This window comes from Protopterus annectens, chromosome 3.part1 (genome assembly GCF_019279795.1).
Source record: "Protopterus annectens isolate FY-2018-M chromosome 3.part1, PAN1.0, whole genome shotgun sequence".
In the NCBI taxonomy this organism is placed as follows: Eukaryota; Metazoa; Chordata; order Ceratodontiformes; family Protopteridae; genus Protopterus; species Protopterus annectens.
The window spans coordinates 68,300,480-68,321,320 of NC_056732.1; the positions used below are offsets into that span (position 1 = coordinate 68,300,480).

The window sequence follows — 20,841 nt, forward strand, 5'->3', positions numbered from 1 at the left end:
CATACCACCAGCAGTTGTTCAGATTTCCTTTGAAGTTTAGTCCTGTCCAAGAAGAATCTAAGCTGTCCGTGCACATCTAAAGAAAGCAGTATCTGTTCCCCTTTGTTCTGTGGGTTAAGAAAGAAGGTAGGCAAATGAATGGACTGATTAAGAGGCACACTGGATACCACCTTGGGCATGAAGGAGGGATTGGTTCTGAGGGACACCCTGTCCGCATGAAAGATGGCAAAAGGTTCCACTGCCATAAGTGCCTGTAATTCAGATACCCTTCTTGCAGAAGTGATTGCTAAAAGGAAATCTATTTTCCAAGAAAGAAATTTTAAATCTGCAGTAGCAGCTGGCTCAAAAGGAGGAAGAGTGAGTTTCTCCAAGACAAAATTAAGATCCCAGGCTGGAGTTGAAGCTCTCCTGGGTGCACTTAAATTTTTGGCCCCTCTGAGGAACTGCTTGAGCAGTGGGTGAGAGGAGAGGGGAGGCTCTGTGCTATAATGAGCTGAAATGGCTGAGGCATCAATTTTGATGGAGGAAAAAGACAAGCCCTTATGAACCATCTCAGTCCAGTATTGTAGAATCCGAGGTAAACTGGGCACTGTTACGTTCATTCCTTGAGACTGGTTCTAGGCACAGAATGTTTTCCATTTTGCAGCATAAGATTTTCTAGTACTAGGCCTCTTTGCCTCTAAAATGACATCCATCACTGATTTACTGAGGGATGGTGACGGAGAGATTAGGTAATTAGCCAGGCTGCTAGGTTCAGGGTTTGCAGCTGAGGGTGCAGAATCTGGTTCTCCTGCTGAGACAACAGGGAAGGAATCTGAGGCAGGTGCCATGGAGCCAGGCGTGACACACTGCGCAAGAGTGGGTACCAGTGTTGGCGAGGCCAGTCTGGTGCAATTAAAATCATCCTTAGCTTGTCCCGTTTGATCTTTAGTAGTACCTTATAGAGCAGAGGCAGAGGAGGAAAGGCATAAACTGATAGGTTTTTCCAGCTGAAGGATAGAGCATCCACTTTCCAAGCTAGCTTGTGGGGAATCCTTGTGCAAAATTTGTCCAGTTGATGGTTCTGGGGGGAGGCAAACAGGTCTATATCTGGGGTCCCCCATTTTCTTGTCAACATGTTGAAAATCCTTGGTTCCAGTCTCCACTCATGTGGGTCCATGAGGTTTCTGCTTAGTCCGTCTGCCAGTGCATTTAGTTTTCCTGGCAGGAATTGAGCTTGTAGATTCACTTGGTAGCTCAAGGCTGTGTTCCACAATGCCACGGCTAGTCTGCAGAGGGGGTAAGAATGTGTACTCCCCCTGCTTGTTTATGTACCACATGACAGTGGTGTTGTCCATCTTTACCATTAGTTGTCCTGGAAGAATGTGGTCCTTGAAGGCTGTCAGGGCATTCTGTACAGCTAACATTTCCTTTTGATTTATGTGCAAGTGCATTTGACTTGGGTTCCATTTGCCCTGAATGCACTTCCCTGCCAGGTGAGCCCCCATGCACAGTCTGATGCGTCTGTTGTTAGGATGTGGGTGGCAGAGGGTAATGTGAATGGTAGTCCCCTGTTTTGGTGGCAGGCCTCTGCCCACCAAAGGAACTCTAGGCATAGGCAAGTTATGATAGGAATCCTTGCTTCCAGATCCTGTGAATGTTGACACCATAGGCTTTTGAGATACCATTGTAGTTTCCTCATATGTATCCTTGCACATGGAATTAGAAGAATGCAGGAGGCCATGAACTCCAAGGCTTGCAGTATTTGCCTTGCAGATAGCTGGGTTTTTGTGGCCACTTGTTTGAAGTAAGTTGTCAAATTAATCTGTTTCTCTGGTGTGAGGAAAGCCATCTGGGAAGTTGTATTCAAGCTTGCTCCCAGGCATATAATTTGTTGGCAGGGTACCAGGTGGGATTTCTTTTCATTTATGGCGAACCCCAGACAAGTGAGTACCCTTTGAACAAAGGCCAGATGATTCAAAAGAATGTCCTTGCTTTCTGCCTGAATTAGACAATCATCCAGGTATGGGTATATTTGAATATTTCTTTGCCTGCAATATGCAATGAGTGGAGCTAGGCACTTTGTGAATACCCTGGGCGCACTACATAAGCCAAAGGGCAGTGCAGAGAACTGATAGTGCATGTAGCCTGCTTTGAAGCATAGGTATCTTCTGCAAGACTCCCTGATAGGGATGTGAAGGTATGCTTCTTTTAAGTCTAGTGTTGCCAACTATGCATCCTTGCCTAGCATAGGAAGCAGCTGGTGAAGAGTCAGCATTTTGAATTTTGGAATCACCAGAAAGGTGTTTAGAATAGAAAGGTCCAGGAAAGGATGCCATGTATTGCCTTTTCTGGGTACCAGGAAAAGTCTGGAATAGAAACCTTGACCCTTTTCCTCTTCTGGTACCAACTGAATAGCTCCCATGTTTAAGAGAGAGAGTACTTGATTTTGGGCCTCTGCCCACTGATTTGGGGGTAGATCTGGCCATCCGCTTGGTGTTGGTAATGTGTGGAAATGAAATCTGTATACTTGGGACACTATATTTAAAACCCATTTGTCCTGGGTAATGAGTTTCCAGTTTTTGGCCTGCAGACCAATCTTTCCGCCTAAAGGAGCATTCAGTTGGGAAGTGCTTGGAAGTTTTAAAAGCAAGTCATTCAGGCAGTTTTCCATAGGGGGGAGTCTTACTACTCCCAGGTTTGGGTGCAGAAACCCCCCACTGCCTAGTCTTGTGTGTCCCTTGGGACTGTAACCTGGGGTTTCTGCTGTGTCTGGGTTTGGCTTGAGAAGACCTGGAAGGGGCTGGAAAGGACCAATTTTTAGAGGGCCAGTGCCTACTAAATCTAGGAGGCTGAACTTGTAAGAAATCTTTCAAAGTTTGCATAGATTTAGCTTTATCTTCCATCTTTTTAAGAACTTCCTCAGCCTTGTTGCCAAACAGGCGGTCCTGATTTAAGGGAGCATCCAACAATTTAGCTTTAACATGATCAGGCAAAGTTTGCTCCTTAAGCCAAGCATGCCTTCTGAGCACAGACCCAGTAACAGCAGCCCTGCAAGAGGCCTCTAATGAATCAAATCCATATTGCAGAGTATGTTTTCTAACCTGTTCATGCAAAGTATGTTTTCCAACCTGTTCAGCAGAATGCATTAAATCCTGTAATTCTTTATTTTCAGCACAGTCAGGAATTAATATCATTTTCTGTTTAAGCAATCCAATAACATGTTGTTGATACTTTAACATATGAAACTGGCAGTTTAAAGCCCTAATGGCCAAGGTTACAGAAGTGTAAACTTTCTTACCCCATCTATCCAGCGTGCCCTGGAATCTCTATCAGAGGGGGTAGGATTTTTGCAGTAGAAGCCTTAATGCCCTTGGGTCCCTGTGAAATAGTCTCTGGATCCGCAATATGATTTTTAAAAAGGAACTTGTGAGAATCAGGAACCCTGTAATATCTGTCAGGTTTTCTGTGAGCAGGAGGCAAAGAATCAGGGGCCAAACTAGATTCTGAAAAGGCATCATCAACAATGTCTAGTGCAGGAGGTATAGCTAAAGGCCTATGCTAAGGTAGGAGTAAGAAATCCTTAAGCCTCTTTTTTGAATCAGAAAAATCCTGGCTTTCCCAGTGGAAATGCTCCCTTAGAGTATGTAAGGTCTCACCAAAAGAAAAATCCTCTGGAGGGGAAGCAGAGGGAATAGAGTCCTCTGCATCAGAATCCTCATAAGTAGATAAGGGCAAATCCAGATCATCAGAAGAATCAGAAAAATCAGAATCCTGTTCAGAATAATCATTAACAACTTCAGTCCTAGGTCTCTTAGAAGGGGGAGGTTGGCTTCCCCTGATTTGAGTTATAATATCTTCCGCCATTCTTATCATTTGTTTTTTAGGCATAGAGGCCTGAGCATGCGGCCTGGGCGTCGGTTTTTTAGACATAGTTCGAGATTTTGGCCTAAATGAAGAAGGAGGCGTCAGTTTAATATGCAAGTCCATAGGCCTGAATACACCCTCAGAAGCCGGAGCTGCACAGCGGCTCCAGACCCATTCAAGGTAGAGACATCCGCAGGTTCCACAGTTTAAGCATCTCGCGGCATAACGGACTCCGAATGGGTCTCAGTAGAGGCCTGTGAGTCAGAAGTAGCAGGTATCAGGGGCTGCGAAAGCACCTCACTGAGTACTGGCGAACTGGCGACTGGCTTAGGAGAAGCATCATCGGCAGCTTTGGACCTCAGCGGCCTGTCTCTGTCTTTATCTTTGCGTTTTTTCAAAATCCCGGCAGTCAGATGGCTAACCGACGACATTTCTGGATAATTAAACCGAGAACCGAAATATTTAGAAGCGAAAATATACAGACGACGGACAGTGCGCTGATTAAATAAAGCACAAAACCGACAGCAAGGTACGTCATGGTCAGGGCCTAGGCAAGGAATACAGTACAAATAAAAATCTATGTGAGGTATTTGCTTTCCACAAGTAATGCAATTATTAACTTTTACTGACATTGGTAAGGAACAAGAAAAAGTTTTCCCAACGGGGTACTTAGCTTTAGTTGAAGACTTCGGTTCTAAAACTCGAAAACGAAAATTTCAGGAGTCAGCTGATCAGCACTTGCAAACTGCTTCTGTTTCGGGCACCGCACGGCAAGAAAGACTGATGTAATGGCATCGGCTGCATGTTTTATACCCCTGACCACCTGACGTCATGGAAGAAGGGACAGCAACCAAAGCAGGACACAAGTCTTTGTTAATCAGGCCGACTGAGGGCTACTGCAAGCAGATAACTCAAATGTAATGACTGCAACAGTGAAACACGAAGAACATCATGATTGCTGAACATTTTAGAGCTATAAGAAACAAGAAAACCACAAGTGCTCTTTACACCCACGGTGTGTCTTGTATTAATTTTAAGAGGTTCTTGTATTTTGTGATCGACAGAGTTATGCCCATTGACAGGGGAGGTGATGACAAAACTAAACTACAGACAAAAGAGACTATGTGGCAAATAAGGTTGGATGCCACTACATTCCCAGGCATTAATTAATTTTGTTCACCGATTAGTGTTTTGAAACTGAAGGCCTCTAACATCTACAGTATTATTATAAGTTTAAAAGGACAACGTGTTTTTTGATATTGGTAATATTAATGGCACGATTATTTGTAGGAAGTTTAATTCTTTCAATTTTTTCTACTTTTACTTTTTTAACTAGGAATGGTAATAAATGATAGTTACTGTTGTGTTTACTTAATTTAAAAGAACCATGACATACTTTTGAAAATGATGTACTGTGGACTAACCATGTGATGACTGATCAGATTTAAGCCACTGGTTTAACATACTGACTTATTACTCTGATGAAGCCCGTAATGTGTAAGGGTGAAAGCGCTTAGTATCTGTGGTCGTTTTTACTGTAGTTTTTAACTGCCTTATTAAAACTAGTCCTGTGCCGTCATTCAGTTGTGGCGTTTTTATTTTGTTTTTTTAGTTCGCTGACACTCTATAGAGAGTCATTTATCAAATTATAAGATGGAGTCTGTTCAAGTGTCTTTGAGGGGGAAAAGCTAGGGGGCATATGCCCAGAGAAACTACACTTTGAAATCTCTGGCAAAAATGAGAGATTACTGGAAGTACTTTTCTTACAGAGATGAAGGGCATTTAAAGGGATGCCTCTAAATGATGTGGGAAATATTCACCTCACACAAGCCTACTGCAAGTCATACCCTTGAGGCATTCTCAGTATGCACAAGAGGAACCATTTACACAAAGAGAAAACCATCTGATTCTCCAAACAGGATAATGTTATGCACTGATTTTGCCAATAACCCTTTTCATCCAGGAGGCTCTCACCTCCTCAGGGAATGAATGGATTAACTCAGCAACTGGGAAGGAGAATTACACATGCTGCGGAGCAAAAAAAAAAATTCTGCTCATTTTATGCTCTCAGCTTCTCAGAAGATGTGATAACACACCAACATATTAACTATTTTTATGACCTTCTGACCTCCTACATCCTTTAGATCAAAGGCACACTGGTACCACCCAAGACAAAACTTGGAAAGTTATTCAGCAGCACTACAATAAAAGAAAATACTCCTCCAGTCAAACCAGACACTAAGACTCCTAATTTGTTTTCTTTTCTGAAGTCTGTGCCATTTTTTCCAGTGAATGTACAGGGTTTCAATGAGCATGCCCATTCCACATTTGGCAATTATCAGTTCCTCTAGAAAAAATAATCCAAACCACAACATTTCTAGATTTTTGGAATCCAGAAGAGCTGTTATCTGCAACCCTATTAGTTACACTCTATCTGCATATCTACAGTCTGCTGATTTTGTGTTACCTGAAGTTCCAATGCAGGGAAAAGGTGGAGGAGGTTTCTTCCATCTACCACTGGCATCTCTCATGTGAGATCGATCTGAAGCAAAGGTCCTCAGGTACACATCTGCCCTAACAATTCTCAACTTCCTGAAAGAAAATTCAGAAACAATTCACACTCAATCATCATGTAGAATCAGTAAAAAACAAAATAAGAATTTTCTTACACTTCCTAAAAGTTTTAAATTTCAAAAGGAAGCCACTGCTGAACCAGGTCTAGGAAAGTTACATAAAATACACAATCACAGAACACTAAATGCTGTAATAGTAGGATGCTAATCATGTTGATCACTTCTGCAGTAATCTTAGCTATATGGGTAATATCCTGCCAAGGATATAACAGCCGGCCAGCTTCCAAAGCTTTAGGGCACCTTCTACACATGCAAACTGTCAGGCAGCTTGAGCTGAGTAAAATACAAGTTAGGGAGCAAAGCCCTTCACAGCTTTATTGCTGCCAAAGAGTATGCTTCTTTGAGGTTTTCAAGGATCGACGGTCAACTAATGCATTCCTTTGCTGAGTAGATAAGTTCCTTTTGGGGCAAATAAAAGTTCCACTTTCTTTATTATGTTGATGTTTTATCATCTTCCTCTTTAGGAAAGTGTTGTGTTTTAACGAACTGTCTTGAGACTGTGTTTTTTCTGTTAGTTTAGAAGTGTTTTTTTCTGTGGAGGAATTGTGTTTATTTTACTTTTGTGAGGCTAGCATAGTATTTTAAGTTGATTTTACTGTGTTTTTTTGTAAAAAGATAACTTCTGTGGAGTGGTAGTGTTTATTGGCAATTGCTGCTTGTCTTCTCCATGGAGCAGAATAGTGGTGCCACAGTCAGTCCTTCTTCCAGCAATAAAAAGAAACAATTAAGCAAACAGGCTTTGTCACCACAACAGGCTAGCAAGTTGATTCAGCTGCAGGTGGGTGACTTAGTTTCTTCTGTTGCACGGGTCACTACTCGTTGTTTACAGTGTGTGTAGGACTCTATTGATACTTCTTCCAGGGCTATAGCCTCTGATATTCTTTTGATGGTTTCTCAGAACTACCCAGATTATGTTAAATATGAGATTTTAAATTCTCCCTTGGATAGATATTTAGTGTTTGGCCCTGCTGCAGAAGATCAAAAAGTATGATGAAAGGGATAAGCTGATACAAGGAATCTCTAAGATTTTCCAGACCTCCTTTTCCATCTTTTCCAATGGATTTTCTATCTCCTCATCCAATTTTGGAAAAAAGCAGAACAAACAGTCTTAACAAAACACAGGTAAACACATGTTTAAGAGGAAATGGCAAGGAGATTTCAAAAAGAAGTTTTAAACTTCCCAAAAACCAACAACATTCCAACAAATTTGGATGGCTATTCAAGACACCTTGTGAACCACTCCTATCCTGGCCCCATTTTTTCTTTCAAAAAAATCTGAATCTCCATTTTTCTTTTTGGCAATAGATAGTTTCAGACAAAGTACTTCTTACAGTTTCGGCACCGACGGCAAGAAAGACTGATGTAACGGCATCGGCTGCATGTTTTATACCCTGACCACCTGACGCCATGGAAGAAGGGACAGCAACCAAAGCAGGACACAAGTCTTTGTTAATCAGGGCCGACGAGGGCTACTGCAAGCAGATAACTCAAATGTACGACTGCAACAGTGAAACACAAGAACATCATGATTAAGGAACATTTTAGAGCTATAAGAAACAAGAAACCACAAGTGTTTTACACCTAATGTGTGTCTTTGTATTAATTTTTAAGAGGTTCTTGTATTTTGTGATCGACAGAGTTATGCCTTCCATTGGATAGGAGGTGATGACAAAACTAAACTACAGACAAAAGAGACTATGTATAAATAAGGTTGATACTACATTCCTAGGCATTAATTAATTTTGTTCACCGATTAGTGTTTTGAAACCGAAGGCCTCTAACATCTACAGTAGTATTATTATAAGTTTAAAAGGACAACGGTTTTTTGATATTGGTAATATTAATGGCACGATTATTTGTAGGAAGTTTAATTTCCAATTTTTTCTAACTTTACTTTTTAACTAGGAAATGGTAATAAAATGATAGTTACTGTTGAAGTTTACTTAATTTAAAAGAACCATGACATACTTTTGAAAATGATGTACTGTGGACTAAATCCATGATGACTGACTGACGAAGCCACCGGTTTAACATACTGACTCGCTACCTGATGAAGCCCGTAATGTAAGGAAAGCGCTTTAGTATCTGTGGTCAAGCGACTCGTAGTTTTAACTGCCTTATTAAACCGGGTCCTGCAGTCATTCAGTTGTGGCGTATTTTGTTTTTAGTTCGCTGACACTCTATAGAGTCATTATCAAATTATAAGATGGAGTCTAGTCTATGTCTTGAGGGGAAAAGTTATGGGCATATGCCCAGAGAAAACTACACTGGAAATCTCTGGCAAAAATGAGAGATTACTGGAAGTACTTTTCTTACAGAGATGAAGGGCATTTAAAGATGAAGAAGTCATTCATCAAGGCATTTAAATGATGCCTCTAAATGATGAAATATTCCTCACAAGCCAGGGGTTTACCTCATCCTCCAGATCAATCTCTCTTGTTTCCACAGTTCTTCATCACAAGTTGTCGAGGAATTGATAAAAACAGTTCCCTCCTTCACAGGTGAGGTAGGATTTTTGATAGGGATGTTCTGATGCCAAAAAAGAAAGAAAAGTACTGTCACCTTGAAGCTCATACCCTTGAGGCACCCCAGTATGCACAAGAGGAACCATTTACACAAAGAGAAACCATCTGATTCTCCAAACAGGATAATGTTATGCACTGATTTTGCCAATAACCCTTTTCATCCAGGAGGCTCTCACCTCTCAGGAATGAATGGATTAACTCAGCAACTGGGAAGGAGAATTACACATGCCATGGAGCAAAAAATTTGCTCATTTTATGCTCAGCTTCTCAGAAGATGTGATAACACACCAACATATTATTAACTATTTTATGACCTTTCTGACCTCCTACATCCTTAGATCAAAGGCACACTGGTACCACCCAAGACAAAACTTGGAAAGTTATTCAGCAGCACTACAATAAAAGAAAATATTCTCCAGTCAAACCAGACACTACACCCTAATTTGTTTCTGAGGCATTCTCCAGTATGCTACAGGACCTTTTTCCAGTGAATGTAACAGGGTTTCAATGAGATGCCCATTCCACATTTGGTGTCAATTATTCAGTTCTGATTCTCAAACGGATAATGTTGTACACTGATTTTGCAAGCCTTTTCATCGGGAGGCTCTCCTCCTCAGGAGATGAATGGATTAACTCAGCAACTGGGAAGAGAATTACACATGCTGCGGGCCAAAAAAAAATTCTGCTCATTTATGCTCTCAGCTTCTCAGAGGTGTGATGGCTGCACAGCATATTAACTATTTTGCCCAGCCTTCTGACCTCCTACATCCTTTAGATCAAAGGCACACTGGTTACCACCCAAGACAAAACTTGGAAAGTTATTCAGCACTACAATAAAAGAAAATACTCCTCAGTCAAACCAATTTTACTAAGACTCCTAATTTGTTGTTTTCTTTCTGAAGTCTGTTATAGCCATTTTTCAGTGGTGTACAGGGTTTCAATGAGCATGCCCATTCCACATTTGGCAATTATCAGTTTCTCTAGAAAAAAATAATCAAACCACAACATTTCTCTAGATTTTTAGGAATCAAGAAACCACAACATTTAATTTTGGAACCAGAAGAGCTGTTATCTGAACAATTATACCTATTAGCAGCCTATTACACTCTCTACTGCATATCTACAGTCTGCTGATTTTGTGTTACCTGGAAGTTCCAATGCAGGGAAAAGGTGGGAGGAGGTTTCTTCCATCTACCACTGGCATCTCATGTGAGACTCGATCTGAAGCAAAGGGTCCTCAGGCACATCTGCCCTAACAATTCTCAACTTCCTGAAAGAAAATTCAAACAATTCACACTCAATCATCATGTAGAATCAGCAAAACAAAATAAGAATTTTCTTTACACTTCCTAAAAAGTTTTAAATTTCAAAAGGAAGCCACTGCTGAACCAGGTCTAGGGAAAGTTACATAAAATACACAATCACAGAACACTAAATGCTGTAATAGTAGGATGCTAACTGCGTTGATCACTTCTGCAGTAATCTTAGCTATATGGGTAATATCCTGCTAAGGATATAACAGCCGCCAGCTTCCAAAGCTTTAGGGCACCTTCTACACATGCAAATCCGTCAGGCAGCTTGAGCTGAGCAAAATACAAGTTAGAGCAAAGCCCTTCACAGCTTTATTACAAAGAGTATGCTTCTTTGAGGTTTCTCAAGGATCGACGTCAACTAATGCATTCCTTTGTTGAGTAGGATAAGTTCCTTTTTTAAAGTAAATAAAAAGTCCCACTTTTATTATGTTGATGTTTTATCATCTTCCTTAGGAAAGTGTTGTGTTTAATCTAACTGTCTTGAGACTGTGTTTTTTCTGTTAGTTTAGAAGTGTTTTTTTTTCTGTGGAGGAATTGTGTTTATTTACTTTTGTGAGGCCAGTATAGTATTTTAAGTTGATTTTACTGTGTTTTGTAAAAGATAACTTCTGTGGAGTGGTGAAAATATTGGCAATTGCTGCTTGTCTTCTATGGAGCAGAAATAGTGGTGCCACAGTCAGTCCTTCTTCCAGCAATAAAAAACACCATAACAGGTTTTGTCACCACAACAGGCCAGTGTTGATTCAGCCAGCAGGTGGGTGATCAGTTTCTTCTGTTGCACGGTCACCACTGCTAGTTTACAGTGTGTGTGACCTCTATTGATATTTCTTCCAGGGCTATAGCCTCTAGATATTCTTGATGGTTTTCAGAACTACCAGGATTATGTTAAATATGAGATTTTAAATTCTCCTTGATAGATATTTAGTGTTTCCAACTTGCTGCAGAAGATCAAAAAGTAAGGATGAAAGGGATATTGATACAGAAGGAATCTCTAAGATTTTCCAGACCTCCTTTTCCATCTTTTCCAATGGATTTTCTATCTCTCATCCAATTTTGGAAAAGCAGAACAAACAGTCTTAACAAAACACAGGTAAACACATGTTTATGAGGAAACAGAGATTTGAAGAAGTTTTAAATCTCCTAAACCAACAAATATTCCAACAATTTGGATGTATATTCAAGACACTTTGTGAACCACTTATCCTATCCTCATTTTTCTTTCAAAATCAATTCCATTTTTCTTGGCAATAGATAGTTTGTAAGAAATGTCTCCTGAAAGTCACCATCAAGGCTGCAGATGGTGGAGTGAAATCCTTCTGAGGTTGCACCTCATCCTCCAGATCAATCTCTCTTGTTTCCACCAGTTCTTCTTCATCATGCTTATCCAAGGAGCATAAAATAGCTCCTCCTTCACAGGTGAGGTAGAGTTTATTCAAGGATGTTTTGATGCCAAAGAAAGAAAAAATTATCAGAACACCGTAGCTTTCTTTTTCCTAAACCTGTTTGTGACAGTGTCCAATTCAAAATGATGTCACTTCACAATCCATTACCTCTTTCTCATGTTTCCTGCCAACACTAGACTTAAAAGGTGCTTATATTCACATCTGCTATCTATCCAGACTTAAGATACGCTATAAGGTTGCTTGTGTGGATCATTTCAGTTCCTCTGCTTTACTCTTGACTATCTACTGCACCACAAGTGTTCACAAAGTGTCTAGTCTAGTTGCGCTCATGCAGCAGGTTACAGACATCCAAGCATTTTTCTATATTTAGATGACTTGCTTATCTTAAAGTCTTTTCAAAAGTGTCAGAATCACCCTCGGTTGAGACTTACACTAGCTTGCTAATCTCCACTAGAGTTCAATTCAGGAAAAGGGTGCTTATATTCACATTCACATTCATCAGACTTAAGATCGTCATAAGGTTTAGCATTGTGGATCACATTTTCAGTTCTCTGCTTTACTCTTTGGACTATCTACTGCACCACAAGTGTTCTAGAAAGTGTCTGCTCTCCGATTGTAGCTCACAGCAGGTTACAGGATATCCCACATTTTTCTATATTTAGATGACTTGCTTATCTTACAAAGTCTTTTCAAAGTGTAAGAATCACTCCTCTCGGTTGAGAGATCTCTTACTAGCTGGAATTCCAAGAGAACATTCAAGAAGTCTTTATTGACTCCTTCACACAGGACTGTGTTCCTGGAATTTCAACTAGAAACTTCAGTTCAGTCTCCCTTCCCATCTTAGTAATGGGGTCCAACATCCCTTCTCCCAGACTCTAACCCTACACCTTACCTTAATAAAAACCTTCCCATAACACTGCCACTACTCCAGGCGAATCTGGGCAGTGTTATGGGGGATTTTAAATGTGAAGATAGAAATCATTTTTATTTCACAATGGTTTTGTAACTACAATAGCATCTCTCATGAAGATGTTCAGTACTGCGTCTAAACTTAATGGCGGTTTTAATCACAACATTTAGAGGATTCGACCACAGAGGGAGAGACACTGAGCTGAGGCCACATTGCTTATTGTGGTGTTTGTTACATAGTCTAGTTGGATTTGCCTTTACAGGATGTCATATGTGAAATGCAGAGTTTCTAAGTTTGAACTAGCAGGCAACCAGACAGACAACTCTCTATAATAACCAATAAGAAGCAGCCGTGGTCTGGGAGTATATCAGCCCACTACCCTGAGGAAGTCAGATTTATGGCAACTGGGTCTAGAGAGGGTTTTGAAGGTCCTCAGGTACACATCTGCCCTAACAATTCTCAACTTCCTGAAAGAAAATTCAGAAACAATTCACACTCAATCATCATGTAGAATCAGTAAAAAACAAAATAAGAATTTTCTTACACTTCCTAAAAGTTTTAAATTTCAAAAGGAAGCCACTGCTGAACCAGGTCTAGGAAAGTTACATAAAATACACAATCACAGAACACTAAATGCTGTAATAGTAGGATGCTAATCATGTTGATCACTTCTGCAGTAATCTTAGCTATATGGGTAATATCCTGCCAAGGATATAACAGCCGGCCAGCTTCCAAAGCTTTAGGGCACCTTCTACACATGCAAACTGTCAGGCAGCTTGAGCTGAGTAAAATACAAGTTAGGGAGCAAAGCCCTTCACAGCTTTATTGCTGCCAAAGAGTATGCTTCTTTGAGGTTTTCAAGGATCGACGGTCAACTAATGCATTCCTTTGCTGAGTAGATAAGTTCCTTTTGGGGCAAATAAAAGTTCCACTTTCTTTATTATGTTGATGTTTTATCATCTTCCTCTTTAGGAAAGTGTTGTGTTTTAATGAACTGTCTTGAGACTGTGTTTTTTCTGTTAGTTTAGAAGTGTTTTTTTTCTGTGGAGGAATTGTGTTTATTTTACTTTTGTGAGGCTAGCATAGTATTTTAAGTTGATTTTACTGTGTTTTTTTGTAAAAAGATAACTTTTGTGGAGTGGTAGTGTTTATTGGCAATTGCTGCTTGTCTTCTCCATGGAGCAGAATAGTGGTGCCACAGTCGGTCCTTCTTCCAGCAATAAAAAGAAACAAGTAAGCAAACAGGCTTTGTCACCACAACAGGCTAGCAAGTTGATTCAGCTGCAGGTGGGTGACTTAGTTTCTTCTGTTGCACGGGTCACTACTCATTGTTTACAGTGTGTGTAGGACTCTATTGATACTTCTTCTAGGGCTATAGCCACTGATATTCTTTTGATGGTTTCTCAGAACTACCCAGATTATGTTAAATATGAGATTTTAAATTCTCCCTTGGATAGATATTTAGTGTTTGGCCCTGCTGCAGAAGATCAAAAAGTGTGATGAAAGGGATAAGCTGATACAAGGAATCTCTTAAGATTTTCCAGACCTCCTTTTCCATTTTTTCCAATGGATTTTCTATCTCCTCATCCAATTTTGGAAAAAAGCAGAATAAACAGTCTTAACAAAACACAGGTAAACACATGTTTAAGAAGAAATGGCAAGGGGATTTCAAAAAGAAGTTTTAAACTTCCCAAAACCAACAACATTCCAACAAATCTGGATGGCTATTCAAGACACCTTGTGAACCACTCCTATCCTGGCCCCTTTTTTTCTTTCAAAAAAATCTGAATCTCCATTTTTCTTTTTGGCAATAGATAGTTTCAGACAAATGGGTTCTGAAAGTCATTCATCAAGGCTACAGATGGTAGTGGGAGGAAATCCTTTCCAGGGGGTTGCACCTAATCCTCCAGATCAATCTCTCTTGTTTCCACCAGTTCTTCATCACAAGTTGTCCGAAGGAGTGATAAAAACAGTTCCTCCTTCACAGGTGAGGTAGAGTTTTTATTCTAGGATGTTTCTGATGCCAAAGAAAGAAAATTACTGTAGAACAATTCTGTAGCTTTCTTTCCTAAACCTGTTTGTGAGTGTGTCCAATTCAAAATGATGTCACTTCACAATCCATTACCTCTTCTTCCTCTCTCATGTTTCCTGCTAACACTAGACTTAAAAGGTGCTTATATTCACATTCACATTCATCCAGACTTAAGATACGTCATAAGGTTGCTTGTGTCTGGATCACATTATCAGTTCTCTGCTTTACTCTTTGGACTATCTACTGCACCACAAGTGTTCACAAAGTGTCTAGCTCCAGTTATAGCTCACAGCAGGTTACAGGATATCCACATTTTTCTATATTTAGATGACTTGCTTATCTTACAAAGTCTTTTTCAAAGTGTCAGGAATCACTCCCTCTCTCGGTTGAGAGATCTCTTACACTAGCTGGAATTCCAAGAGAACATTCAAAAGTCTTTATTGACTCCTTCACACAGGACTGTGTTCCTGGAATTTCAACTAGAAACTTCAGTTCAGTCTCCCTTCCCATCTTAGTAATGGGGTCCAACACTGTCCCTTCTCCCAGACTCTAACCCTACACCTTACCTTAATAAAAACCTTCCCATAACACTGCCACTACTCAGACGAATCTGGGCAGTGTTATGGGGGTTTAGTGTGAAGATCGCGAGAGGAAATCATTTTATTTCACAATGTTTTGTAACTTCAATATTTAGGATGTTCAGTACTGGGTGTCTAAACTTCTTAATGGCGGTTTTTAATCACAACATTTAGAGGATTCGATCATACAGAGGGGAGAGACACTGAGCTTGAGAAGCACATTGCTTATTGTGGTGTTTGTTACATAGTCTAGTTGGATTTGCCTTTACAGGATGTCATACAAGGGAAATGCAGAGTTTCTAAGTTTGAATCAGGCAGGCAAATCAGACACAGACAACTCTCTATAATAACCAATAAGAAGCAGCCGTGTCTGGGAGTATATCATAGCCACTACCCTTGAGGAAGGTCAGATTTACGGCAACTGGGTCTAGAGAGGGTTCTGAAGAGGAGCCTCAAGGGAGTTGTGTGTGAAAGACAAAAATAGTGTGGGAGGTGTCCCTGAGATCAGGAAAAAAGAGATAAAAGAGTTGTCATCTTGCAAAAAGGGAACTGGTATAACTACAGATTCCTTTAGGATGAAGTGTGTGTCGAAGGGAAAAAATACTATTTATTTTACTGGCCATCTTTAAAGGAAAAAAGTGTAATCAATATGAAGACATACCAAAACAATGCTGACTGAAGAAAGACCATAAAGAGCTGTACTTTGGAAAGAATCTGTGTATAATATTACAGGATTTCTTTGGACCTGTAGTTACAGGAGTATTTACTACAAAAACTATTTGCAGAAACAAATTAATAGTGCATTCATGACTCTGTTTACCTTCTGTTACTTCCATAACTTTTACAAGGAAGTAATTTTATGTTTATCCTTGTAAAGAAACCTTCATTTAAAACTGAAAAGCAGGTTCCAGTGACTTTTTCTTACTACAAGCACAACAACCTTCTATACTAGTACAGAATGCCGCTATAACAAATTTCCAATGCTCTGCTTGACTTGTTTTTCTCCACCTTAGACAGCAATGTAAACTTTCCTGACTCCAATATTAATGTTAACTCTATAATTAGCAACTACTTATTTTTAAACTGACAAGGATGATGGAATCCTCTCAATCAGCATGAAAAAGAAGTTATGTACTCACCATAATGTTCCATCTGAGTAGTTGTACTTCATTTGTCTTCAACCTGTGGGGATATGGATCCGTATCGGATCCGAGCCGGCAACTTTTGCTGGCATCAGCTCCGTGCTCTAAACTCCTCCCCTTACCCATAATACACCTCCACTGCCTTCCATCCCCAGATCGAGTTTGCTGAACTTATACTGAAAACCTGACCTGATGGATTTACTTGTAACCTATACTGCAGCCCGTAGGTTGAACATGTGCCAAGGTCCGGGGGAAAGAGGGAGGGACGGTTGAAGACAAATGAAGCACAACTACTCAGATGGAATGTTATGGTGAGTACAAAACTTCTTTATCTGAAGTAGTTTACTTCATTTGGTCTTCAACCTGAGGGACAGAGTCCCCAGCTACTAAACTCCTGGGGGGCCCTCATGGAAGGATATTCTGGAGCACCGCGGAACCAAAGGATGCTCTCCTTCTGGAAGACAAATCCAATTTGTAATGAGAAATAAATGTATTTAGCTGCAGAACAAATGTCATCCAAAGACACTCTAGACCAAAAGGCCACAGACGTAGCCATGGACCTAGTGAAATGAGCTTTTACCTGACCTGGAGGAGACATGCCTCTGTCCTTACAGACCTGCAGGATGCATGAAGAAATCCATCTAGCTATAGTGTACGGGATTTTGTTGGACAAGGCCTGTAATTCTGATACCCTTCTTGTAGAGGTAACAGCTGTTTTCCAAGATAAAAATTTCAGACCTGCAGTTGCGGCAGGCTCGAAAGGAGGAGTGACCAAAGCTTGAAGAACAATAGTAAGGCCCCATGGGGGAACAGGATCTTTGATCAGAGGGCGTAACAAAAAGGTGCCTTTGATAAAGGCTTTACACAGTCTGGAAAAGGCTAAGGAGGCAGAATTCTCGCCCACATGAAAATGAGAAATGGCAGCCAACTGAACTTTGACAGTAGAAGAACTAGCTCCGTGTTGGAAAATATCAGCTAGAAAATCAAGAATGGCGGAAATAGGAGCCGTGAAAGGGTCTAAACTCCTTTGAGAGGCCCAGAAAGAAAAACGTTTCCACTTGCTGCGATAAAGCTTCCTGGTCGAAGAATTATGCACAGCTACCAAAATAGATCTTACTGAGGAGGATAGTCTGGGAGTCCTAGCAATCACGGGAACAGAAGCAGCCAAGCCGTGAGCTTCAGGCTGTCCAGACTCGGATGAGGCACCCCCGAAGGGTATGAAATTAAATCCTGAATGGGATCTAGGATCCAAGGTGGAGCCAGAAGGTGAGACCAAAGGAAGGGAAACCATACCTGGTGAGGCCAGAATGGGGGCAATGAGGATCAATTTGTTCCCCAGTCGACGAGCTTTCTGCAGAAACTTCGGAATGAGAGGTACAGGCGGGTAAGCATACAGAAGACCGGGAGGCCAAGCATGAACTAGAGCATCTCTGGGGGACTCCCCCGGCATGGGGTTCAAAACAAAAACTTGCTGCACTTCGTGTTGGAAGGAGATGCGAAGAGATCGCAGCAAGGTTGACCCCACTTGCTGAAGACCTCTTCCACTACTGATAGATTCAGAGACCACTAGTAAGGCATCAGAATGGTCCAACGCAGCCTGTCCACTAGAATGATGGACCGTCCCGGAATGTGCGTTGCGATGAGAAAGCGACCGGTAGAGATCACCCATTCCCATACACTCGTGGCATCACAACAAAGGGGGTAAGATCTGGTCCCTCCCTGTTTGTTGATATACCAGACCACTGACATGTTGTCTGACTGAACAGCAATCGTCCCCAGAGGAAGAAAGGTATGAAGGGCCTGCAACGTTAGAAGGACCGCCCTCATCTCTAGGACACTTATATGCAAGCTGGTCTCTATAGGGGATCACAGGCCTTGGACTGTCCTGCCCAAACAATGCCCCCCCCCACCCGAGTTGGGAGGCATCCGTGGTCACTGTGGTTTGGGCCGGGCATGGAAGAAAGGGTCATCCCTCTAAAATGTCTGGAGAGCTCATCCACCATATGAGGGACAACCAACACACTCGACTGAGTTGAACAGGATAAGTCAATGGCAGTTCCAACAGGGACCACTGAACCGCTAGAATCTACTGTAGGATCCTCATGTGTAACCGAGCACACAGGAGAAGATTTATGGTTGCCGCCATCGAGCCTAGGGCCCTCAACACCGATTCTGCCATTGGAAGATGAGAATGGTAGATCAGGGAGACATGCATCCTCAGCTTTTGAACTCTTTCCGAGGTCAGGAATATTTTGCACTGAAGAGTATCTATCCTGGCACCAATGTAGTCTATCACCTGTACAGGACCTAGGAGAGATTTGGATGTGCTGACTGTGATCCACAAAATGCAGGGCAAGTGTCAGGAAATAATCCCTGGTTTGGGAAAGCAGACGCCTGGTGGGAGCAGTGAGGAGCCAATCGTCCAGGTACGGATAGACCTGAATCCCCTTGAAGCCTCAGGTGAGCCGCTATGATCACCATCACTTTGGTAAACACCCTGGGGGCTGTAATGAGACCAAATGGTAGGGCTCAAAATTGGTAATGATTGAATCCTAGCCAGAAGCAGACGAACCTCCTGGAGCTTCTGTGCATTTTTATGTGATAGTAACCATCCTAGAAGTCTAACGAGCGCATCCAGTCACTCTCTTGCAGGTCCGGCATGATGGACTGTAACATGACCATTCGGAACTTCTCTTTTGCAACTGACAGGTTCAGGGTAGTGAGGTCCAGAATGGGCCTCAAGTCCCCCGTTTTCTTTGGCACCAAGAAGAACCTGGAGTAGAAGCCTGATCTGGACTGATCTGGGGGGGACAATTTCAATGGCTCATTTTACTAGCAACTTGGAAATTTCCTGTGCTGCTGCCTCCCTCTGCATGGGTGGTACATCCGGGAGGTGTCTGGGAGATATGGGGAACACACAAAGGGAATAGAGTATCCTCTGGAAATGATTTGAAGCACCCAGCGGTCCATTGTTATGGACTCCCATGCTTCAGGGTGCAAGGACAATCATCCTCTGACTGCCTTCAGAGTAGAACAGTCTTGCAACCCTCAGGGTTGCTGCCCAGGTCTGTCCTAGAAAGTTTCTCAAGACCCAAAGTTCCGCGGACCCCCTCTGCCTCTGGGCCGATGTCCATTCTGTCCCCCTCTGCCTCTGGGGGAAGAAGAGCCCTGAGTGTCCCGGGAATACTGAGACTTCTGGAACCACATTTTCTTTTGCCCTTTCTGGTTCCGAGAAAAGGACCTTTGAGGGTTAGAGCAGTGGATCCCGATGGCAGACAGTTTCTTCCTGTCCTTCTCACTCTGGACTGATGTCTCCTTGATGGTCTTACCGAAGAGTGTAAAGCCGTCATAAGGGGCATTGGCAAACAACACCTTTAAGGGTTCGGAGAACTGACATAACCTGAGCCAGGCATTACACCTCATTGGACACGCCGGACCCAGCTGCCCCAGCTGCTCCTTCCGTAGCATGGGAGAGGAGTCACATGGATGTGTTAGATTCTGCTTTTAAAGTGGCCATCCTCACGAAGAACGAAGCCTTGTCCTCCTGCGACATGGACTTGGGGGGAGACTCTTCCAGCTCCTTTACTAGGTCGTGTTGGTGTCTAGTGACATGGGCCAAATAATTCAACGCCCTGATCGAAAAGGTAGCTGAAGCGTACATCCATTTCCCTAGGCAGTCCATCATCCATGACCCTCAGTCAGGAGGGTGGACCGAGGAACTCTCCTGGGCAAATTCCTTCTTAGTGGCTGCTGCTACCACCATGGTGTCCATGGGGGAGCCCTTATTCCAAGATGGCCTATCAATGGGGGTGGCTTAGTATTTTATCGGGTCACTTTGGGATAGGCTCCATGGTGTCCGGTTTCTTCCATGCCTGCGAGGTGACCAAATCCACCAAAGGATCCGTGGGAGGGGACACCCAGAAAGTAGATGGGCCTGTGTCAAAAGCCTCCAGGAACACAGACTCGTCAGAAGAAGGTTTGGGGGCAGGCCAACCTCCACAGTGGTGCAGGATCTCCATGATGTCTCCAAAGGAGACATCCTCGGGAGGTGACCTTGGGGAACCCTCTCCATCATCTAAGTTTGTGTCCTCGGTGAGGGACTCAGGGGAGTCCAAGTGCCTCCTTTTGCACGTATGCTTTCAAGGCACATCTCTGGTGGGGCTCTCTGTGGGGTGCTCGCAAGCCATTTGTTCCTTGGGGGGGAACCGTCTGGGGCTCTTTGAGCATTGGCTGTCCCTCTGGTAAGACAATGGGGACAGTAAACAGAGCTGAGGGAGTCTGGGAGGAGTCTGAGGGGGAGGTCAGGGGTCTCGATCGGACAGAACCCTTTCTACCACATCGAATGCCAAAGGAGAGGGAACCTTCTGAGAAACCAATAAGGTCAGTTGGTCTCCCCGGGTCCGATGCGAGAATCGGAGCAGGGCCCAAGGTGGACGGCGCTCCGAGGGAGGGAACCTGG

The 20,841-nt window shown here is 42.3% G+C and overlaps 1 protein-coding gene across 3 annotated transcripts in view; it reads right to left on the reverse strand.

Moving 5' to 3' along the window:
- NTAQ1 (N-terminal glutamine amidase 1) overlaps window positions 1-20,841 on the reverse strand; it is an 868,727-nt gene that overhangs the window by 40,232 nt on the left and 807,654 nt on the right. For all 3 annotated transcript variants that reach the window (XM_044066586.1, XM_044066585.1, XM_044066583.1), the window contains one exon: window positions 6,314-6,438. In XM_044066586.1, coding sequence (XP_043922521.1) covers window positions 6,314-6,438 — 125 coding nt within the window. The remainder of the gene's footprint in view (window positions 1-6,313; window positions 6,439-20,841) is intronic.